Consider the following 26,041-nt stretch of genomic DNA (forward strand, 5'->3'; position numbering starts at 1 on the left):
AAATTTAAAAAAAATAATGCAAAATTAATGAAATTAACAAAATTTTCAAAATTCACAAAATTTACAAAATTTATAAAATTGACAAAGTTGTCAGAAAACAAAACAAAAACTTAATTTTATAAAAAATACAAATTTTACAAAATTGACAAGATTAATAAAATTGATAAAATTTACAAAATTGATAAAATTGACAATATTGACGAAATTAACAAAAGATATCAAACTGACAAAATTTATCAAATTTACCAAATTGACAAAGCTGTCAAAATTGACAAATATCTAAAAATTTCATAAAAATACAAAATTTTCAAAAATAGATGGAATCGAAGAAAATACAAAATTAACCGAATTGACAAAATTTACCAAATTAACCAAATTGACGAAATATAAAAAAAATACGAAAATAACAAAATTGACCAAATTATTGAAATTGGGGTCATTCCATCTGAAGCGGAACAGCACTTGAAAATTACCATCTCCGATTCTGCTCAAATTTGGCAGAGCTGTTGAGACTATCAAAACATGCAAAAATCCCGAATTTCATCCAAATCGGACCACCCCCTCCATTTTTGTACCCTCCCAAAAAATCGACTTTTTGGCGATTTTTGAGCGAAACCCCTATCTTCAAACGACGATAACTCAGGAACCACACATCTTAGAGGGTCGGTCTTAGACTCAATTTTGAAGAAAATTGGACGTAGAATCCATTTCCGTGATCAAAATTTAGATTAACATATTTTTTCTGCCTGTATTGCGCAATTGAAAACTTTAAATGGCCGTATCTCAAAACAGCCCTATTTATTTTTCAAATTTGACCTCACCATCGTATTCCCCGTCCGATTTTACATAAGAATCACTCATCGACAGAAAGGAATATGTTTTGTTCCAGAGATATCGAATTTTAAAGTTTTGAGTATGAGAGATTACCTAAATTAGCTACACTCGCCGCCTCTGCTAGAAGCACTAATTCGTGATGATTTCTCGTTCTTGCCAAATTTATAAAATTTACCAAATTGACCAAATTGACGAATTTAAAAATTTGACAAAACTACACAATTGAATTTGGTCAAAATTTTCAAAATTAACAAAATTGACAATATTCTCAAAAATAACAAAATGGATAAAATTGACAAAGTTGTCAGAATTGACAAAATTTAAGAAATACAAATTTTACAAAATTGATAATATTGACAAAATTGACAATATTGACGAAATCAACAAAACAGATTTGATAAAATTGCGAAAATTCTCAAAAATGACAAAATTTATAAAATTGACAAAATTTAAAAAACAAATACAAGTTTTTCAAAATTGATTTAATAGTTAAATTGATAAAATTTACAATATTGACTAAATTATCACCTAAACTCCCAAGCTCGAGGAAAAGGGGAAATTTATCCAAATATCCGTATAAATTCCCCATTTTTCTAGAGCTTGGACGTTTAGGTGTTAACAAAATTTATCAAACTGACGAAATTTATCAAATTTCCCAAATTGACAAAAATTACCAAATTGACAAAATGACAAAATTCCAGTGATCCCCGTGCACCGCGTTCAACCGCGTTCTCTGTTTTCTGTACTCGATCAAACACCAGCACCGCGTGTGCACGCGTACAAGCAAACCTAAACTCTTCCGTGTACAGTCTGTACGCGCACACGAACCTCGAGTTTAAAACCGAACCTTGCACCCCGGGTACAAACCCCGTGCAAGCCGACGACGCAGAAAATAGACAAAAATAGCTGCTGTAAAGCGGTGTTTCATTCTCCGCTGCAGTCACACTACAGTGTTTGCCAAAGAGAGAGTGAGAAGCAGTCATTTTTTCGTCTCTTTACACGCTCTTCGCTCGCACGGCGTTGTACCCGAGGTGTGCACCCCGTGTTTACACCGCGTGTAAACTTGAGTGCGCCGTGCGGGGAGAACTCGAACATGGTAGCCTGGTGTGTTTGAGGTTCATCTGCACTGAAAACTTGTACGGCGTGTACGGCGTGCGCGCGTTTCGGGAAGACTGCAAAATTCTCAATAATGCCAAATTGATAAAATTATCAAAGTTGTCACAATTGACAAAATTTAATAAAAAATCAAATTTTACAAAATTGATAAAATTGATATTACAAATTGACAAATTCCCAAAATTGGCAAAATGTCAAAATTGACAATTTTTGCCACATTCTTAAAGTTGACCAAATTTAAAAATTTACAAATTTGACAAAATTCTCAAAATTGACCAAATTTTCAAAATTTACAAAATTGACCATTGATAAAATTGACAATTTTGACAAAATTCTTAAAATTTACGAAATTGACCAAACTAACTAAATTAACAGAATGGTCAAATTGACCAGATATACAAAATTCTCAAAATTCTCAAAAATGACAAAATTGTTAAAATTGACAAAGTTCTCAAAATTTTGAAAATACTCAAAATTTTCAGAAAAGAAAAAAAAAATGACCATATTCCCAAAATTGACAAAATTCTCAAAATTGATCAAATTCTCAAAATTGGCTAAATTGACAATGCTGTAAAATTTTTCGAATTTCTAAAAATATAACAAAATGGGGATTTAAGAAAAAAACTGACAAAATTTACAAATTTCTGAAAATTTCTGAAAATTTACAAAATTGAAAAATTTACAAAATTGACCAAATTTTCAAAATTGACCAAATTTTCAAAATATACAAAATTGTCCAAATTTATAAAAAAAAGTTCAAGATGGTATGTCAGAGACATAACCGAAAGACATAGGACCAAACAATTTGAATGTGTTTTTGGATTGCTAGTGAAATCTGAAATAAGATTATTTTATTTTGTTTCATAGATTTGTCGGCAAAATTGTCATAAATGTTCTCCCAAGGTGAACCTTCCATGAGGGCACCGGCCACTCCAGGTTGTGGCCACTAAGGTCGAAATGTCAATTTTCATGTTCAGTATCAAAAACCATGAATTTTGATACCCATATTGCCACAACTCGTATGTTTCTGTAAATGTCCCCCCAGGCCCCGGAGGAAACTTCTTTGAGGGCACCGGCCACTCCAGGTAGTGGCCACTACTGTCGAAATGGCCATTATTATGTTCAGTATCAAAAACCATGAATTTTGATACCCATATTGCCACAACTCGTATGTTTCTGTAAATGTCCCCCCAGACCCCGGGAGAACCTTCTTTGAGGGCACCGGCCACTCCAGCTTTTTTTTCACCACTGTCGAATTGGCCATTTTTCATGAGAACCGCCGCATCAAAGCGACTTCCACGCCGTCCGCTTCGTTCGAATTTCCTCCTTCTGCTGCCGGTGGTTCTTCCTTCTGGTTGCTGGTCCTCTTCTTCTATTGGCCGCTGCTGCTGCTGCTGCTTCGCGCCGGCCCGACGTGGACAGTTCGAGTGCTCGTTCCAAAGTGACTTGCTTTTGCGAAATTTTCTGCTTAAATAGTGGCACAGCCGGAGAACGGCACAAAAGGGGCGCGGTCTCGAATGCATACGCTCGCTCTGATTGGTCATCTGTCCGATTTGTACTGAAAAATTACTCATTTTGATTGCATGTTTTAAGTGCTTTAACTATGTTTAGTCAGACTATCTATGTAGTTAAACAATAGCTGAAGTCTTCCTCTTTCGATTGGTGGTCCAACCAACTGGATTGATTCACAGGGAAAAAAGATATAAGCGTTCAAAATGTCCCCTTTTTTAACGCTTAAAAGTGACGCTTTGGATCGAATTTCTGAACTGGCCCCCCAATATAGTAAGTAAAGACATAGTCCTATGTCAAAAAATCAAAGTGCAGTGGGGACGCGCAGTCTTGTTATTTCGTGCGGTAAATCGTGTTTTTTCTTCTTCTTTTGTTTCATTATTCTTTGTGTGTGGTGTGGGAGTAGCAAGCGGGTAGTGGGGACGCGAAGTCATTTTTGTGCCTTACCAGCAACAAGAGCGCGTGGTTGTTTAACAATTATTTGTATTTTTGTATTTTTTTTTTATTGAGGACATTGCCTTTTTGCCTCGTACCTCAGAAGGCTCGACGTCGGGGGTATATGTGTTAAGTCCTCCCCATAGCATCGCAGCTCGCGAGGTTGTTCTCAGAAATAGAGCTACAAACTCCATGTCTGATGAGTCAGCAAGTTCAAGAATCGGAATAAAATTCCTAGCTACCTTTGTTGAACTACAGGCTTCTTGGGAAGGCGCCGGTATTGACATATAAATTGGGGATCTTCAGGGATTAAACAGTGAACGGATGATTGTCTCTTACTAATCATTTTTGATTCATTGTTTAACTTCAGCTGATCTGTCAATCGATCAAATTACTGATTCTAAAACGTAATCAGCGTCACAGGAAAGCCAATTATCAATCCCGAGCTGTTGCATTAGATTAGAAAAACGCCAAAACAAAAGCCTTCTCTCGAATCAACTATTCCCAATATGGAAACGTGATCGGCTTCCTACAAAGACCCGCTCAACCACGTGCTTGTTGGGGAACATTGTCAGTGCGTCAATTCTCAGCTTTGTTAGAGATAAAACCAGAATAGAAGCCCCTCTACAATTCACAGCTGTCCAGAACCATCAAATCAGTCGCGAATCGCGATTAGCGGCGATCGCAGCTCCGATCGCGCGACATCAGCTGGTGGGGAGCTATAGAACGGATCTCTCTTTGTTGGTGCCACTTACGGAAGAATGCCCGACGCCGCCCGCCACTCCAAATAAGGCAAGGTGGGTTAAACAATCACGACGTCGTCTCTCCTCAAAAGGGGAACAGCGCTAACGTTACGGTTAATGCGTACGACGATCAATTAAGGTCGGTACCGCTATTCATCCGGCGGAGGGTCCTTGCACCACGCTGGTGGGAAAAGTTCAACGCCGAACTTGACCTTTTATCGACGTCGCTTCCGGACTTCATCCGAGTTAAGAATTGTTACAAGATTGAAAAATGAGCTGAAAGAGGCGCCAACAACCTCATCAGCGAGGAGAGGACGGTGTCATCTTGAACACGGTCCATTCAAGTCAACGGCACAGACAGACTTAATAGCTAATCAATATAGTCTCAGCAGATCTCTTATGGGGATTTAAATATGGCGATTCTCGATTGGTTTTGTGTACATACAACTAGTTATAAGCGCGTCAGTCACATAAATTCATCGGAGATCGCCCACGCGAATCGACGACGACGACGACTGGTTCTCAGCGTCGATCGAAGTTGTTGTCGTCGCATTATCATCGGCTTCGAGTTCTTTTTATGGAAACATCATTGGAACTGTTGCCCGAAAAGAAAGATCTTGTACGCTGTATTACTGTTGGACGTTTAAGAAGAGGTTGATTGGGAAAGTGTACATTAAACATTTTATCTGTTTTTTGGGTTTACGATTGCAGCTCAAATCAATCAAAATGTAAAGTTTCAATAAACAAATGTCAGCAGTTTCTCCTAAAGGTGGTATTTGTGACGAACAAACAAACAAACTTGATTAAATTTACAAAGCAGTGCAAAAATTTTCAAAATTTACAAGATTGAGAAAAATGACCAAATTGACAAAATTTACAATGCTGTCAAAACTCCTAAAATTGGCCAAGTTCTCAAAATTTACAGAATAGGCAAAATTGATTAAATTGAAAATAATTATAAAATTGACAAAATTTACAAAATTGATAAAATTTTAAAGCTGACAAAATTGATAAATTTGACAAAACTAATTAAAAAGATAAAATTTACAAAATTGGCAAAGTTCAAAACATTGACCAATTTGACAAAATTTACAAAATTTACAAAACAAACAAAATTTACAAAATTTACAAAATTTACAAAATTTACAAAATTTACAAAATTTACAAAATTTACAAAATTTACAAAATTTACAAAATTTACAAAATTTACAAAATTTACAAAATTTACAAAATTTACAAAATTTACAAAATTTACAAAATTTACAAAATTTACAAAAAAGTAACAAAATTTACAAAATTGACAAAATTTACAAAATTTACAAAATTGACAAAATTTACAAAATTTACAAAATTTACAAAATTTAAAAAATTTACAAAATTTACAAAATTTACAAAAATTACAAAATTTACAAAAATTACAAAATTTACAAAAATTACAAAATTTACAAAATTTACAAAATTTACAAAATTTACAAAATTTACAAAATTTACAAAATTTACAAAATTTACAAAATTTACAAAATTTACAAAATTTACAAAATTTACAAAATTTACAAAATTTACAAAATTTACAAAATTTACAAAACTTACAAAATTTACAAAATTTACAGAATTTATAAAATTTACAAAATTAACAAAATTTACAAAATTGACCAAATTGATAAAATTGACATAGCTGTCAAAATTCTTAAAATTTTCAAAATTTACTAAATTTACAAAAATTACAAAATTTACAAAAATTACAAAATTTACAAAATTTACAAAATTTACAAAATTTACAAAATTTACAAAATTTACAAAATTTACAAAATTTACAAAATTTACAAAATTTACAAAATTTACAAAATTTACAAAATTTACAAAATTTACAAAATTTACAAAATTTACAAAATTTACAAAATTTACAAAATTTACAAAATTTACAAAATTTACAAAATTTACAAAATTTACAAAATTTACAAAATTTACAAAATTTACAAAATTACAAAATTTACAAAATTTACAAAATTTACAAAATTTACAAAATTTACAAAATTTACAAAATTTACAAAATTTACAAAATTTACAAAATTTACAAAATTTACAAAATTTACAAAATTTACAAAATTTACAAAATTTACAAAATTTACAAAATTTACAAAATTTACAAAATTTACAAAATTTACAAAATTTACAAAATTTACAAAATTTACAAAATTTACAAAATTTACAAAATTTACAAAATTTACAAAATTTACAAAATTTACAAAATTTACAAAATTTACAAAATTTACAAAATTTACAAAATTTACAAAATTTACAAAATTTACAAAATTTACAAAATTTACAAAATTTACAAAATTTACAAAATTTACAAAATTTACAAAATTTACAAAATTTACAAAATTTACAAAATTTACAAAATTTACAAAATTTACAAAATTTACAAAATTTACAAAATTTACAAAATTTACAAAATTTACAAAATTTACAAAATTTACAAAATTTACAAAATTTACAAAATTTACAAAATTTACAAAATTTACAAAATTTACAAAATTTACAAAATTTACAAAATTTACAAAATTTACAAAATTTACAAAATTTACAAAATTTACAAAATTTACAAAATTTACAAAATTTACAAAATTTACAAAATTTACAAAATTTACAAAATTTACAAAATTTACAAAATTTACAAAATTTACAAAATTTACAAAATTTACAAAATTTACAAAATTTACAAAATTTACAAAATTTACAAAATTTACAAAATTTACAAAATTTACAAAATTTACAAAATTTACAAAATTTACAAAATTGATAAAACTAACAAAATTGATAACATTGACCAAATTTACAAAATTGATAAAACTAACAAAATTGATAACATTGACCAAATTGATAAAATTGACATAGCTGTCAAAATTCTCAAAATTTTCAAAATGGACAAAATTCACCAAATTCACAAAAATGACCAAATTGAAAAAAATGCTAAATTTACAAAATTGATAAAATTGTCAAAGCTGCCAAAATTCTCAAAATTGACAAAGTTCTAAAAATTTTCAAACTTTACAAAATTGATTAAATTGAAAAAGCATAATTGACCAAATTTACTAAATTGACCAAATTGACAAAATTTATCAAATTGACCTAATATTGACAAATCGTCAAAATTTACTAAATCAACAAAATTTATAAATTTGAATAAAATGATATTAGCTTAGCTTAGCTTAGCTTGGTTATTATAAATTTGAATAAAATGATATTATTGACAAAATTTACTTAATGATCAAAATTGACAGAATTGCCATTCAAAATCATTGGAAACCCCTGCCCATAAACTTTTATTATGAGTATGTTTAAAAAAAAATGAGACTAAAGGTTGAGAAAAAACTTGACTACCTATCAAATGAAACCCCCTCAGTTCCAGCGTTCCAAAAAAACATAATTGAAAAACTTTTTTGCTTTTTGAAACTGTGAGGGAAATGTTGAAATTTAAATATAGATAAAATTGGTTTAAGACGGCAATTATAAATTTGTTTATAGAGTTTAACTCTTTTGAAATTTCGCATAAAACAAGATTTAAAGCATGATTTTATTCTATCAAACTTGATTTTTGATTGAAATAACTTTTAACACATTGAAATAACGTCATGATTCGAATTCCCGGACGCTTCGAAACCCGGACACTTCAACTTGTTTTATCAATTATTTGGATATAAGTTCGCATTATGAATGTCAAAACTGTGTTATTTGATGGATTCTAACATCAACTTTCATTTAAAGTTTGTTTGAACGTATTTAATGCCTAAACAATTAAATAAAATAAAATTGCAAGTTTACCAATAATGCGAAACATTTCAACGGAAATATTTCATAGGCGTCCGAAGCACCGGGAAGGCAAAGCAGAAATTTATGTTTTTGATTTTCTTAAATTCTAGCCATTTTTTATATAAAATATCGATTGTTTTGATGTTAACAGCTTATTTGAGACCTAAAGAATGCCATTTACTAACATTTCAGTCCAAATTTGTGCGATTCATAAGCAAAATCGAGTGTCCGGATTTCGAATCAGCTTTTATCAGTGTCCGGGATTCGAAGCACAACAAGTCATTTTAATTTTTAACTTCTGATGAAAAATTGTAAGAAAATACATATTTTGCATGCATTCTCTTAAAACTGACTGATTATACTAAATCCTGATGATAGTTCTACATTTCCAACTAATTACATGATTTTTTGCCAGCTATAACAAAAATAATATGGTACTAAGTGTCCGGATTTCGAATCATGACGTTACTGACAAATCAATAATATTCAACATAAAAAAAGTAAAGTAAATCTTTCCCAGTTCCTGAGGGGAACACCCTTGAAGAGTATCGGGGCCGGCATTTACAAAGCGGATTCAGTGGCAGTTTCATTCTCAACTTAGTGTTAACATGTTAAGGTTAATGTTAACATTCCATAGGTCGCCTCCCTAAGGTGTCGTGATAAAGTCCAGTTTGTGACGATACACAACCTTCCCTTTACTAAGCAATCGATTCCAGAAGGGAAAAGATCACCAGTCGTGTTGGTCCGAGCCGGGATTTGAACCCCGATCTACCGCTTACGAGGCGGAAGCGTTACCACTGGGCTACGTGGCTCGATCAATATTCAACATGGATTTTTAGAATTATATCAAGATACACAATATTAAAAGGAATCTTGATAACAAAAAAGTTTTTTGAGCTCTGAGATATTTCGTTTTTTAAAGAATAAAGCAGACCTCAAGCGGTTCGTGCAAAAAAAACATGTTAAAATTTAAAATGTAATTATTTTTAACCTGGGTTATGAATAGATAGAATGCGTAACGTAGTTTTTGAATGATCCCTCTTTGTTTACAATTACCGAGTAGAAGGTTGTTCAAGCACAAGCATGATTTTTTTCTTACTGGAAAATGAGCTGTTCATAATCAGTGGAATTTGCTTTATTTTGTTTTGTTTTTGACTTTTTTTTTGCTGTGTTTTCAAGTTTAAATCGGTTAGAAGAAATTTTTTATCTATACGGGTGACGAAGAACTGCAGCGAAAGTTTTATTATGCGATGTCGCAGATAAATTCCCTGGCTGACTTAGGAATCCTGCAGCTCTTCCTGGTCCAGCAAAAAAAAAAAAAAAAAACATAGCTTATTATAGCGAATCTGATCCAACAAACAGAGAAGATTTTTACCAAACCAGTAGGCTTTCAAAAGGAATCAAACAACTAAGACAGCTTCTGGATGGATTCAACCACATGGACTCCATAAACCACTTCCATTCATAATTATAAAAAAATAACGATTTCATCTTCATCTTTCTAAAGATTTGTTGACTTCAACTCCAGGCCTTCAAAAGCCACATTTTTTTTCATTCTTCTAAAACAAAAATTTAATGATCGATAACAATACTCCTTACTTTTGGCGAACAGTAAACTGGTTCCAATTTGACAGTTGAAAATTGAGGCCGTTTTGCAAACCACTATTCAGCGCCCAGTTTTTAACTTAGACAAAATTAAAAAAAAATGTTTGGCAAAGTTGAAAATCAGAAAATCTTATGTATTTTTGAATTTTATCGAAAAAAATTGATTTAATTTTTTTTTTGTTTGGTGATTGATGTTCACTTTGTATAAACAGTTTTAGCAATCATCAATCAGAAGTCATATTCCACGGTCCTAACCTGGTCGCAGCACCTAAAAGGACATAATAAAAACAAGCTACACTCAAAGTAAAAAGTATCATTTTTTCAAGTTCACCCGTCGTCACCCTTAAAAAGGGTATCGAATATGTACTGAAATTGACATACTGAATTTGACGCCGGGTGAACTTTAAAAAAGGATAGAAAGTATCCTTTTTGAGGATTGAAAGTACCCTTTTGAGGGATACTTCTGACTTTGAGTGTATGAAAACAAAAATAATCAAAGGTCTTATTATTTGAGGTTCTGGAAAGTCGGGTACTCAGTCAGTCTCCTAATTTTTGAACTTTTTTGTTTTTTTTTATTTTACTTTTTGTCAACTTTGGCCATGTTCCTTACTAATACCTCGCACATTTATCGTTAAAATAAATATGTAGTAATTTTTGGTAAGTTCCAGTTTAAGTTCAGACCCTCTCTATGTAGGCTTAGTGATTTTTCACGCTCGAAAATTGCAAATTTCACGGAGACCTCAATTTCAAAACACAAAATTTCACGCAGATTTCGCGGAACGTGAAAAATGTTAAAATAACTCTGAAAATCTTATGTTTGAATCACAGAAACTACTTTTCATGCTTCATTATATATTATTCTTCAATAAACAAAAAAATCTTTCATAAATTTGAACGTGACACAAAAAAAATCTCCTAATTTTCAAAAAGATTCCACCTAGTTTATGGATAGACTCTAAATATATTTTGAAATAAAATGTAGGGCATGTTAAAAAGTTTTCGCTGATTTGCTTCATTTTATTGAATTTCATATCAAAGCAAGATTTAACAATCTTGTCCAACAAAAATGAGTGAAATAATTTGATTTTTTTGCGACATTTAGCAAATTAACATTTTTTATTATCTCCCTTTTCAAAATTTAAATTTTAAATCAAAAGTAAAAAATAATATAATTTGTAACGAAATCAAAATTTTTATACAACAATAAAAACAAAAAAAGTAGTATTTTTTTTTACTTTCACGGGAATTATCCACCCAAATAATCAAATATCGCTAAAATTCAATAGGACTCAGAAAAAATCTGTTAAGTTTTTAATAAAACAAATCACGATTCTTTTAATTTTTTTTTCAAACTAAACCTTTCAAAAAATAGCAGTAAAATTGTTATTCAGTGAATGAAAATATTACTAAACTTAGTATGTTTCTAAAAACACTGAAAAATCTGAACAATTCTTCAAATATATAAAACACAAGCTTTTCAATTGAAAACTAATAAAATTTACCTAAATAGTCTGTATGGATGAAATATTTAAAAACAAACTCCACTTAGAATGTAAATGAAATGTAATTATTATAAGAAAGTTCAATAAAGACATATTTAATTTCCAAAAAATTTAAAAACAAACATGATTTGAGAAAATTGATAAATTTCACGAATTTCACGCCGACCACGAAATCATCAAAAATCACTTACCCTATGTTAATAATTGAACAAGGGTATTAACTCACTTAATTCTATAGTAGTTCATAAGATTATGTTTATTCCTATTTGAGTTAGGTAAATCATTTTGAGAAAAATCGTTACAGCTTTGCACAAACATAAAAATTCACGGGATTTCGCGGAAAAAAAACAAATTTCGCGGATTTCACGCTGTCCGCGAAATCGTGAAATTTCACTAACCCTACTTATATGAAAAATGAGAAGAAAAAAAAAACACTCAAAAAATGTGGGGCCAATTGATAGTTTCACAAAAAGTACGTTTCGTACAATGCGGTTAAATTTGTGATGGATTTCACATAAGTAAAATCGTAAAAAAAAGTTTTTGAGATACACTCAAACCCCGATGGTTTGACACCAACTGTTTTCAAACGAACGGGGTCACATTTTAGTTTGACACCCTTTTTACAAGGAGTTCACACACACTACCAAACGTTTGTTTTGATAGTGTTCGTGAGCGCCGTGTAAAAAGTGACAGTTGTATTGACATGTCTCATGCCACTGAGGTACAACATAAAAATTGATTTACAACAGTTTTCGCGCTTTCTGCCGAATCAATGTCGCGATCTTGATTTTCTGCTGTTATTGATTTCACACCTCACCACAGGGCAAATCAAATCAAGCCAAAGCCAAATCTGGTGCCAATTCGCAATGCAGGTTTTCTCGCCCAACAAGCGCGCTAGACGGGCGGTGCAACGGTGGAATGTAAATTTCTTGTTCGTTTTAAACTAGCAACGGCGCGTGTGACAACAACAACGGGCCGTTAAATCACGCAGGTGTCAACTAATCCAAGGTTGCTTGCAATGTTGAAGGTTGCGAAAAATTTGCGGAGTTGTTATTTTTTATTGATTTTATTTGAATTCGAGCGTTCTTTCAAACAATTTATTTTAATGAACCAAGATTTGTTAGGAGATCTAAATGAAACAAACAGGTTATCGATTGCAAATCTCGATTCGGAGCGTGGGAATGGTTTCAGTAGTTTTCAAGTGCCTTTGTCCAGAGGCTGCCCTGGTCCACAGTTGTGACCACTTCAGGACCAAACTCTCTAGAGTCGACTGTGAGACACACCAACGCCAAACTGGCCGAACTACGAGTACAAAGTTCGCCTCATGTTTCTGCAATGTGGGCAACTCTCCTCCCTAAAAAGAGCCAGCAGACTGATCGGAAAATTGATTTCTGAATTATACGCACGTCAACCGCTGCAGTCATTTGTACAAAGAGTCAGCGAGACCCCTCCTTTTACAGATATCGTCTGTTTTGGGGAACATGCCAAAATGGTCATTCATCAGCTCGCAAAATTAAGTAACCGCAAACTCTGCGAATAAAGCCTCAAACCAAAAAGTCTCAATTTATGTTCGGAAACTTTTATTTTATTATATTGCCATCGACGATTTAATGATTGAGTTGAAAGTGAAGCGACTTTTCGATTGGTTGTGTCACCCCACAGCCCTGTTTGAAAAATGTCGCACGTCGTACGAGTTGTCGCACGGTTTTGATTTTACCGTTTCGATATCGATTGGTCGAATGGACGACAAACGGACGACAAACACTTGACATGCCCGACATGGTTTTTCTCATCGATTTTTTGACAGCTCGATGACTTTACCGTGTCGTCGCAAACACTTTGAAAGTTTTATTCATGTTCGAACATGTTTCATGAACAGAAGAGCGGCAAAGTCTGTTTTGTCAGAAGTTTTTAAAAAAGAATCGGTTCAGTAATGCGGTGAAGTCAGAGAAGAGTAAGATTTTAATAGACACTTGCGTCTTCAAAACGTCTTCAAATTCCTTTCTGGAAACCATTACCAGGAGAAGGAGGTCAAGGGAGTGGGTTTTTGACTCCCAGCTGAAGGACAACTTTGTGCTCGTGGAGGTGGACGACTTCAACGAATGGGCCGGACATTCAGAAAAATCCAAGGTTGGCGTGGCTTTATCAGGATCTTTACAGTCCGTCGGCTACGAGGAGCACGAGGAGGCCTAATCCAACGGAGAAAACGATCCTAAAGGTGATGGCCGGAGGTTAAGTGGGTGAGGTGCATTCCATCGTGGATAATTGCGGCAGTACAAGGACGGGCAAGACACACGTCATATTCGGATACGGGCTGATACGGGTGACCTACCAGAAGGCCAAGAACTTGACCATTCCGTTGCTTTCGATTCTGGAGATTGAGACGTGCAAACGCCACCTGTGTATAATAAAGCTGGCCTACTTCCCGATCTTGAATCAGAAGCGCTTTAGGCAATCCAAGACGATTCAGGTAAAAATGGCTTATTTGGTAAAAATTTCATGTTAAAAAAAAGTTTCTTTCTCCAAACAGTTCGAATGTTGGTTCCACTGCGCGCCGAAGATCTCAACAGTGGTTTCACCGGCAAGAAATGTCTTCCACCCACACAGCCGCCGGTTCTGCACCAAATTAGCATCCTGAACGAGTTCCAGAACGACAACGCCATGACCTAGGAACCGCAAGACAAAGACGCAAGACAGAAAGAACTACCGCAATTCGCCACCAGTTCCGGCGTGAGCTCGGAGCCTCCGATGGAGGAAATTGACCGATAAAACGAAGTGAAAATTTTGCAGATCGGCCGAAAAGGATCGACAAAAACAATCCGGTCAAGCGGCATGACACGATCAAAACCTACGGAGCACCTTCTTCAACCCAACTTAGCTGAAACCGACCAAATTCAACTTGGAGCGTCAAACAAATCTCGAGTAAAGAGATGGTGAGATTAATTCAACAATTAACATGCTAATCGATTGTAAAATAATCATAATAAATGAAAATAAACAATAAATGCTCTAAAACAACTATTTTTATTTGAAACATAACCTAAAAATCCAAAATGACAGCACACGACAAAGGCGCGACATCCTAAATAACAAAACCGTGCGACGTCGGTCAAATGTCGTACAATTTCGATTATCGATCGCACGACAAATACGACATTTTGGTGCAAAAACGTATGACATTCGCGCGAAAGTTGTACGACATTGTCGTGCGACGTCGTACGATTGCACGGACGACAAACGACGGACGTCTGACGGACTTTTCAGTCAGGGAGGGTAAATACAGAGAGCCCCCAGCAAAGCTTCGTGATCCAATGCAAAACACTGTGAACACATTGCTGATGCATCCTTTCGACCGTTGCAACGCTTTGGTGAGATAATGCATCGACTGGTCGTCGTCACTCAAGTTTATTCCAACTTGATTGAAACGGGTGTTTTGTTAATATTTAAATAACAATCATGTCCACCACTCAGTGTCGTGCATTATAATATGCCGCGTAATTGAATCAACACGAGGTGCAGGCAGGTGCCACCCGCACCCACCCCTTATGGGCAGCGGCTTCCTTTGAACTTTATAATCTCTAATTTAATATCTAAATACACGCTCATCGTTGTGAATTTTTCTACACTGTTTTTCCATGAGACAGATTTTTTTTACAATTAAGTAAACAGGAATATTTGCATTAAAAATCTTCGATTTAAGCTAACAGTTGCGCTTTTCTAGAATCATTTCAATTTATCCCTTAATTTTAATGTTTATCAAAATGCAAACTTTACTAATAAATTCAGATTAGACAAATGAACGAGCGGCGCAGGAACTGTGATCTTCAATTTTATCTTGAAAACTTTTTCTTTCTTAGCAAATATTATCCCGCAATCTAATTTTCTGTTGACCGATTCTTAGCGAAGCTACACCAAAATGTCACTTTTTTCAACTTTCAATGTGATTTTTTATATGAAAAATTTCATTTTAATTATGATCTAATAATTTCAATGTGCTTTAAATGCGTTTTCTTATCTGAAATGCCAAAAATATTGACCAAATAAGGTCTGCAAGTCATTGAATGGGAGCGGAGTTTTTTCATAAATCTGCTCCTTTCGTTGTCCCGTCACGAAAAGAAATGGCTGGCAAAAACTCAAATCTCAACCAAATCTTTCAGTTCAAAGAGCAAAAGATTCGTTTTTCAATTTGTGATAATGTGTAGAAGAGCAAAAGTTTTAAAAATTAATCTGGCAAAACTGTGTCGATTTTTTTGGTATGCCTTTTAAAATTCCAGTTTTATGATGTTGTCCCGTCACGCTACATTTTCATTTCAGGAGAAGCACAGGTATAATATTGTTCATTATGCATGGCATTTCTATGTTAAAAAAACCAATTATCTTTTCAAATATGTAATAACATTGGGGAGTTTCTTCTTTAATTTTGCCACTACAGCCAAAACGCTGAAAAAAACTTGGGAATTTTGTTGAAAAGGAGCCGAAGAATCGGTCTGTTAAGGTTTGTTTGAAAAATAAACAAAACTCACAAAATAAACTGAGAATGCTTAAACTGGCACCTCTGCACCAGTTTGATCAAGAAACTAGCAGCACAGTATGAAAATTTAGCTCAAAAATAAAACGGAAATTAATTAATAAAAAAGTGGGGTTTCCAATTTCCTATTTTTCAAACAAAATTAAAATTAAAAAGGCACCGAAAAAAACTTGTTCTGGTATGACTCTGTTTCAGTTTTTTTCTGATTGGAAAATAAAAAAAATGATAAAAAACAGCATTCCCATCACTAGCGTGCCCAGGTCCTCAAGGAAGGTGGGGCAAAAATATTAGAGTTTTGAAAATTTCGTCGTTTATGGACACCCCCTGCCCAATTTTAGAACAAATTTCCGAGGATGGTGGGGCAACTGCCCCATGTTGCCCCACCCTGGGCACGCTAGTGATTCCCATACAAAAAAAAACAATTCAAAATTGCTGAAAAAGTCAGATTTCTACAAACATTTTTGATTCATTATAAATATCCATGCGGGTGGACGGCTTTTTGGTTAATTTTGCATCATACCCTATCGGCTATTTGGCGGCCATGTTTGTTTTAGAAAAAAACATTCAAATCTTAATTCAGCATGTATCAATTAAAAAAATGTTTTTTTTTGTGTTGTCTGTAGAAGCATTTTACATATCGTGATTATATGTTCATTTCAATTTACTTTTTCTAGACCATAAAGATCCATTGCCTCAATAGGCTCAAGAGTGAAAGACACCTTATGAGCAATTCTCTGAGATTTTGGGTATTCGTTTTTTTGTATTTATTAATCTGGCTGAAACTTTTTTAGTGCCATCGGTATGCCCAAAGAAGCCATTTTGCATCATTAGTTTGTCCTTATCATTTTCCATACAAATTAGGCAGCTATGATTTTTATTTTCACTTTTTGTCACTAAAACTTAATTTGCAAAAAAAAAAACACTATTTTTATTTTTTTCATTTTCTGATATATTTTAGGAGACATCCAATACAAACTTTTCAGAAATTTCCAGCACGGGCAAAAAATCTTTGAACGAGTTATAAATTTTTGAATCAAAACATATTAAAAAAACGAATTATTGGTCGCAAAAAAATTTCAACTTCATTTTTCGATGTTAAACCGAATTTGCAACCAAAAAGTACTTTAGTGAAATTTTGATAAAGTACACCGTTTTCAAGTTATAGCCAGTTTAGGTAACTTTTTTGAAAATAGTCGCAGTTATTAGTGCACATGTTTGCCCACTTATGAAACAAATATTTTTTTGAAAAGCTGATTTTTTTTTCTATATTTTGCTTATTTGAACTTTGTTGATATGACCCTATGTTGCTGAGATATTGCCATTTTTTTTTACTGTGTGAGATATTGCCATGCAAAGGTTTAAAAACAGGAAAATTGATGTTTTCTAAGTCTCACCCAAACAAATTTGCAACGGCCTAGGGGAAATATACCCATTTTAAGCCTAATAAGCGGATGTTTGAGTTATGCTGGATAATCTGGAGTGTTTCTTAAAATTTACTGAAACCAAGTACATCAACGAGTAGAGCAACTTTTTGTGAACATTTCTGTTTACTTTCACTTTCATCCCAGATGTATTCTAATCAGTCGAGAATGCATTGGGCCACGCCCATTTTTCTATTTTCAGCATAGTTCTTTTTTCTTCCAGCGCTCTTTTGGGTCTGCCAATTGTGATGAAATTTTAAGCAAACACTCACGAAAAGTAGCACTTACACGGAAAAAAAGAGTTCTCACTATCGTGAACAAGCGTTCATGAAAATGAGCACCTCGAACAAAGTGTTCAAATCCCATGGTACGATTTTGAAAAACGTACCATGAAATTTGAACACTTTGTTCGTGGTTCCCATTTTCATGAACGCTTGTTCACGATTTTGGGAACTCTTTTTTCTCCGTGTATAGAGAAAATTTCCTGGCATCACTGACTCACTCCAACAGGCGCTGCTGTTGGTGTTGGTGGCCACTTTTTGTTCTTCATTTGCCTTGGCTTCTCGCACGGTTTTCTTCAGTCTTCGATTGGAATGGGTCGTCAAAAGTCAAACGTCAAAACACTTGGCGCGTTTGTTTTTTGATGGCGCTTGCTAATTATTTACATGTTTCGGGATTATTTTTCAAGCAAGTGACAAACTAATTTGCAAAAGAACATGTTGCCGGTAGTTGGAAGCAATTTTGAAATCGTTAGCGCAAGTGAATAGATATTGATGGCGACTTTAAGCAGTTAAGCTCTCATCTTGCGTGTGGATGTGTGTGCCACCAAAATGATGAGAAATGGTCTCGCTGAATAGAAATTATGATCAAAAGTGCATTAAATTTGATCTTTTTGACCAGCAAGTGGCATAAATTTGTGTGCTTAATTGAGGCGGTGCTGTTGCTGGTAAGTTTATAGCCTAAATAGTATTGATGTAGCTTTAATCGAGCATCAAACTGTCCATATGACGAAGATAGGTGTTTGATTAGAAAGGGTATATTTCCCCTAATATGCTTTTCAACTGTTTGAACAAATCCAGAGTTTTTTTTATTAGGTCCTATAAACATATCTAGAGTTTTTTTTGAAAAGGTCCTATAAACATATGAAAGACCTTTTAAAGGACCTTTTAAAAAAACTTTAGATATGAAACACAATAGTGTCTAGGAATGATCTTTTTTCATGCATCGCCGGCTGCTCCCATCTCCACCGCACACCGGGACAAGAAAGAGTCTTGAAATGTGTGAATTTTTGATGCTCCACTTTTTTTGAGAGGATAAGGGAAATTCTCCAGGGTATCTTCAAGTAAGTTTCGCTTGAAGATGGATGGTTTTTTGGGAAGATGAATGGTCTAAGAAGCCTCTCTAGGCGAGTGGTTTTTGTTTCTAATGGGGAAGCTTTCATTTTTTCTCATCTATTATTGGAAGAATTTTATTGCCGTTAAGGCTATGTTTAGTGTGGTAATGCAGATTCAATTACAAATGCGCCTACGAGTTATGCAAATCTTGTATGGTTGATCTGAATGTTCAACTTGCATTCATCCTGTATTCTCATCCGATTCTACCCTCAAAATCAAAAGTACCATAAAACGGGGTGACTTTGATAGGTTTGAGATTTTTCCGCAAACAGAAGAGTACAAATTAAATCCGTACGGAATGGTATGGAATCATTCTGACCGTGGAAATGGTTTCACACATTTGGCTCATTGCCTTTATATGCTTAATTTATAACAATTAAAATATTATGTTACAATCTTGATTTTTCGATGTCATTTAAAATCGATAATTTTCCGGCCTTCCAATTATTTTTAAAATGAAATATTAACTTGAAGTTTTTATGTACGCATAAGTTATTTTTTCATATCAAAGAGCTTTTTGTGGTGGCCAATTGATTGCTTAAAAATCATATAAAATATGGCAAGACAACATCGTTATTATCTTTTTGCAACATGCTGAAATCCGATCCCTTTCCAAATAAGTTTTAATCCCATCGTCAGCAGCTACTTTCCCAACAATCAACCCCATCTATTGTCACTAAAAATCCGCGACGCGACAATCAATCACAATTACTGAACAAGGTCCCACTCTTCATTCAAATTCGCGCTACGACGAAATAGAAACCTGCTCTGCACTCGCACACACAAACACACACACACACTTCTTCACCCCTTTCAATAATTTCGGCGCGCACTTTTTCAATTAGTCCTACCCCGCGGGCACGTGTGGGCGCGTTCCCCCCTCTTACCTCGCATGCGACGACGACGTCACGATCCTCTCCTCGGTCATCCGCTGCTGTTGACCTGCACGACCTGCCGCCCCTTCCCCGTACTTGTTCTCCTTGCCAAAGATGCTCCCGCCGTACGGATTCTCGCCGAGGTAGTACTTTTGCTTGGGGATCGGAATGCCCGCGCTGTTGGTCGTCATGTCGGACACGATGTCGGACGATCCGCGCCGGTCGTAGCTTGCTGGATCACGATCGCGTACTTCTGGACGTCTGACCGGGTTGCCGTTCTGTTTGTGACTGACTGTGCGTTGGGCTGACTGGTTTTGCAAAGCAGCTGCCGATGGAGGTTGAGTTGGTGGTGGTGGTGGTGAGTATCCTCGTCCAATGTGACCGTCGATGACGTTGTACTGCTGGTAGGTTGCACTGGACGAGCTGTTGCGTTTGGCGGCGGCGGCGGCGGACGAGGAGGTCGGGGAGGGTGATCTTCGACTTTGCTTGACGGCTGATTTGAGACGTAGTTTGCGTTCGGCGCTGGCCGACCGGATCTTGCCGACCAGCTTGCGGATGCTGTTCCCGATCGCCGAGCCGACCTTGCTCTTGGGCGGCGTGCTCTGGGCGCGCGAGTTGCCGTTGGCGGTCCCGTTGCGGGACGACGTGTGACTAAGATCCTGGATGCTGCTGAAGCGCGTCTTCTGGTAGGGCTTGCGCAAGGTCGTCGCCGCCGGGGGGATCTGTATCGGTGAAATCGATCGGCTGCGCGGTGCGCGATATTCGATGACCTGCGGCGGGGCCACCTCCACAACGTGCTGCTTCTGCATCATCCCACTCCCGTTCGTCAACTTCCTCTCCAGCGCCTTCTTCCGCTGCGGAACCGCCGGGCGATCCTCCTGAACGACGTACTCAATACGATCAGGCGACACCGATCGTGCCTCCCGTCCGTACCTCGCGTTGAAGTTACTATCCTTCAAGTGCTTCGGCGATCGCGGCGTCGTAAAATACGTCGACGAAGAAACGTACGCCGAGTCCTCCTTGTACGAAGAGTCCTTCAACTTCCCCGACGACCTGTACCCACCGTACTCATCCCCATCAACCAAATTCTCCCGCGACCCCCGGTACCGATTCCTCTCGTTCCACTCACTCACCCCCTGGAAGTACTTCCGCCCCACAGGTTCCTCCCGCTCCGGCAACACAACCTTCCCCACCGAACTCAACCCATGACCATCCTCATTACTCTTGATCGTCACATTAAAGTATGTCTTCTTCGTCGGCTCCACCAGCTCATCCAGATCGTCCCGCGATCCCCGCGACGACCTCGACTCACTCCCAAAGTGACTCTCCAACCACTTGCTCGTCTCGTGCTTCCGCGTCTCGTCCTCCCGGTCAAAATCGAGCGGCCGCTTCGTCAACGCATCCGTCCGATCGATCAACGGCTGCGGCAGTCCCGTAACCACCCCAGCGACCTCCTTGGGCGTCGAGTGGCGCCCCAACCGGCGGGCCTTTCGCAGACGATCCGAGAGCGAGTCCCACTCGGAGAGCAGGTTCTCCGGACGTCCGGTGGCGTCCTTTTCCATCTGGGTGTTTTCCGCCGAGTAGCGCATCTCGTGGCCCACGACCTGTCCGGCGGAGTCGATCAGATCCACGTGCTGCTCATCGCGCTGCTTGAAGTATCGCGCGGAGGAGGCCTGTGGGAAAAGGGGGAAAGAGGAAGAGAGAGTTAATTAATTTATTGTAAATTAGTAAAAGTATCATACATTAATTTAGTGTAGTTGTGTAGGTGATCAAAAACCTAATTTGAATTTCTCTTATTTTTTTCGTTTGTAGGACAGTCCAGACTCGATTAAAAAAAGTCAGCCTAGAATACTCTAAAGAAAGTGATTTAGAATTTTTAAATCCAAGATGGCTGCCAAAATGGCTGTGATGAAATATTGAGAAAATGCATTTGGTAACTTAATAGGCAATCAACCAATAAAATTTGAGTAAATTCGGGTCACAAAACTCTAATTTGATGTTAAAAGTAAGAAAATATAATAAAACATAAGATACAGTCATCTCACATATTCCGAACACCCACAAATTCGGAACACTTTTGTGATAATTTGTCAATAATATGCCAAATGCAGCTTTTCTGTCGACCCTTCTATTTTTAGGTAAAAGTAATACTTTTTAAACAAAAACTGCTTTTCAAGACAATTTTATCCAGAGCACCAAAACACTGCCTCCAAATTTCCTGTTCCATGATTGTGGGATGTTATTGCGCCTCCCACAATTGTGAAACACCTGAATTTAACTGATATTTTCACAAAAAAAAGTTATCAGACCATTCATAATGTATTACTAAGCATGAGTTTTATTGGTTTCAGAGTGCAAAGTCATTATTTTGTAAAAAATATGTACTCCTGGAGAGAAAAAAAAGTTTGTTTACATCCGTGAGAAAAAAGTGTTCCGAATTTGTGGATTTCAAGGGTCAATGTTTTTCTTTGAAAACTTGATATAAAACATAAAGGTCTATACACCTATCGAAAGATCGCAAGAAAAGCTTTCACATGAAGGTAAAAGCAAATCATTATGTTTAATTATCGATTTTATATGATTTGTTGAACATTTGCCGATCTGTAAACTGATCCGAATATGAGGGATGACTGTAGTAGTTTATGCAACAAGTTGCAAAAAGAAGATTCTTTCAGCATGAGTCGTACAATTACCCAACGAGGTTTACCGAGTTGGATAAAAACGACGAGTGATGAAAAAATCGAAAAAACGAGTTCTATACAACATTTTTTTTGCAATTTCGAAAAACGCTTTTTCAATGAAATTTTATACCAAACAAGTGCTAAGTAAATTCACCTATCAAAACAAAAAAAATATTGAAAATCTTACTTTTCAATACTAGTACTAAAAAGTTCAACTTTTCAACACCCATTTCAGTGCTGAGAAGTAGAACTTTTCGGCACTGCTATTGAAAAGCATTAATTTTCCATCCTGCGGTTTTTTGGTAGAGAAAAGTAGGCCATTTCGTCGGATTTTTCGCTCCACGTTTTTTCGTCTTCTAAGGATTTCCGTCAAATTCTTATCGGCTAGTTCTAGACGAACTTGTGAGTGGCAGTGGACAAGGTAGAGATGGTGGAGGTATCCGGGATTCGCGTTGCGTTGCTGCATGTCCGGGAAGACGTCGCTGACCTGGGATAGAGCCTCAATCGCACAGATGACGAGGAAATTTTGGCTGATTTGATGCGGCCGGATTGGCGGCTCCTAAGAACATAGGAGCTGCAGGTTGGGACACAATCTGGCTGTGTCTTTCGAAGATTTTAAGATTTGCTGATTCTTGGTGAGTGCTTTCCATCATTATTTGCTAAATGATTATATTCCCTTATATCATTATACTATAAATTCAATAGCCCTCCTACCCCTTCCTCACTTTCCCATTCCTTAATCCCATTTTGCCCAATTCCACTTCCCCCTAAAAATATAATTATCTGCCAAATTTACACTAACACACCACACTCAACTGATCCGGAGCGTTTGGTACGGTATGTCCACGCATCCTTCCTCCCCTGTAGATTCTGTGGAATGTGATCCGTTCACAGAATCCTCTCTGCGGTAAACACAACGCAGTAGGGCTGGCCGCTTTAATTTTTGTATTAAATTTTCGGGTGATCTCGGATGTATTGCAATTATTAATATTTACAAGAAAAGTGCTTGGGGCGTAATCTTATCACAAGACTTTCCAGCATGCTTTCATCGGACTGGCTGCGTTTGTGTTAGATTAGATAAGATTAGATTAGAGAAAAGTAGGCCATTTCGTCGCTCGAGAATGACAGGAAAAGTGAGTAGTTTCACGACAGAATTAAAAATAATAGTTTTGCACATGATTCGATTTGCCAATGTTCCATTCGGATAATCGAAACATAGGATAATCGAATCTGGACTGTATTATATTTGTTATTTGAAAAAAAAAAAAAAAAAAAACTCAGTTTCTCGACTTTTGCATAATTTTCAATAATTTTTGTTACATTTATTGCACAAATTTTGCCTTTCTAGACTTAACTTTTAATATTTTTTTCTACATTCAGTAGTTATCGCTTGCGATTTCTCAGAAATTATTAGTTCAATTTTTGTTAAATTTTCTGCTTTTTTCAATAAATGTTTTTTATAAATTTTAAAATTAAGCAAACATTTAAAAAATGTCAAAATAAGTTTTTTCAAAACGTTTTCTTAGCTCTTTTTTTTGGGCAAACAAGGGCACCACGGCGTCTTTTTCAGGGGGGTAGTATTTTTTGAGAAATAGCAAGAAAACTGTCATATACATATGAAAGTGTGGAACATCCCCGTTCATTTGCGGGGCGAACGAAAATCTTTGGTCGGGAAAAATCAAAGTTATCCTCATTTGAAGTTTTTGAACTTTTTTCCTATGGGGCGAAATTTCGTCTATTTCAATTTAGTATTGTTATAAGTGTACATAGACATGATTTATGGTTCAATTCATATCATTTCTTATGGGAAATGATGCAAGGAACATTTTTCCTGAAGCACGCAAAGTGATTGAAAATAAGGGAAAAAAGTTATAAAGGTTTTATTGGAAATTTGGGAGATTTTCTGATAAAATTGCACACCCCTTTCCCAAAAACCGCAATGTTTTTGATATTCATATCATTATTTTGATGAATTTTTTTTTAGAAATGTTTCTGGGCCCATTGAGTATACAAATCACTACAGAAAAGTGTAATTAATTGGGTTTATGCTCAACTGTAAGTAACTTTTATGAATTTTGGATTTCAACCGAATCAACATATTTTGGTGTGTTTTTGTTATAAAATGTACCGTTTACATTAAAATCTCACTTTTTTTGTGAGTACATGGTCCACATGATATTTTTTTATTTAATTGAGACATGCAGTGTAAATACAATTACAGGGTTTCTATTGCTATGCCTTTTGTTAATTTGTGTTTCCATTTGGGCTATATTATTTGTATTGAAACTACAGAGTTGAACTTGCAATTATTGGTAACATAACATAAATATTGCGTAAAAATCATTAAAAAGTTTAAATATATGTAAATCTAATAATTTTATCTCAAATAATTGAGCTTAACATACTAAACAAGTATGGCATTCAAATTTGAAACAACGAACAATACAACAATTAAATTGTTTTGCTAAAAAACACACAAATAATTGATCTTTTTATTTACAGTGGCAGTGCGTGGCCGAATGGTTACGCTGTCCGCTTTGTAAGCGGATGATTCTGGGTTCGATTCCCATCTGCTCCAACTTTCCATCGGATGAGGAAGTAAAATGTCGGTCCCGGCCTTGGTTGTTAGGCCGTTAAGTCATTCCAGGTGTACAAACAACACACCAAACCAAGCCTATTCCGGTGGAATCGCTGGCGGCGGTTGGACTCGCAATCCAAATGACGACCTTTGGACCTTCAAACACTGAGGTGGAAGGTTCCTTGGAGTAGAAAGAGGTATGGGTGCTCTCCCCATTCAAGCCTTCGGACTCCTAGGTTCGAGCAGAAACTTGCAATAGAGACCACAAAAGACCCGGGGGTCGTTAATGTGGATGGTTTGATTTGATTTTGATTTACAATATTATCACCTGACCTCAAAATAAGTACGAGATCTCTTGTGAGTTTTAATAAGACTAATACAAATTTGAAAATCTAATGAAAACGGTACATTTTATAACAAAAACACACCAAAATATGTTGATTCGGTTGAAATCCAAAATTCATAAAAGTTACTTACAGTTGAGCATAAACCCAACCAATTACACTTTTCTGTAGTGATTTGTATACTCAATGGGCCCAGAAACATTTCTAAAAAAAAATTCATCAAAATAATGATATGAATATCAAAAACATTGCGGTTTTTGGGAAAGGGGTGTGCAATTTTATCAGAAAATCTCCCAAATTTCCAATAAAACCTTTATAACTTTTTTCCCTTATTTTCAATCACTTTGCGTGCTTCAGGAAAAATGTTCCTTGCATCATTTCCCATAAGAAATGATATGAATTGAACCATAAATCATGTCTATGTACACTTATAACAATACTAAATTGAAATAGACGAAATTTCGCCCCATAGGAAAAAAGTTCAAAAACTTCAAATGAGGATAACTTTGATTTTTCCCGACCAAAGATTTTCGTTCGCCCCGCAAATGAACGGGGATGTTCCACACTTTCATATGTATATGACAGTTTTCTTGCTATTTCTCAAAAAATACTACCCCCCTGAAAAAGACGCCGTGGCACTTGTGCACTTTATCAAAATTACAA

At 35.4% G+C, this 26,041-nt stretch overlaps 1 protein-coding gene across 1 annotated transcript in view; it reads right to left on the reverse strand.

Moving 5' to 3' along the window:
* The window catches only part of LOC120427221 (uncharacterized), a 106,290-nt gene that overhangs the window by 1,286 nt on the left and 78,963 nt on the right, over positions 1-26,041 (reverse strand). Inside the window, exon 5 of the mRNA XM_039592084.2 lies at positions 19,788-21,448. Coding sequence (XP_039448018.1) covers positions 19,788-21,448 — 1,661 coding nt within the window. The remainder of the gene's footprint in view (positions 1-19,787; positions 21,449-26,041) is intronic.

This window comes from Culex pipiens, chromosome 1 (genome assembly GCF_016801865.2).
Source record: "Culex pipiens pallens isolate TS chromosome 1, TS_CPP_V2, whole genome shotgun sequence".
Lineage (NCBI taxonomy): Eukaryota > Metazoa > Arthropoda > Insecta > Diptera > Culicidae > Culex > Culex pipiens.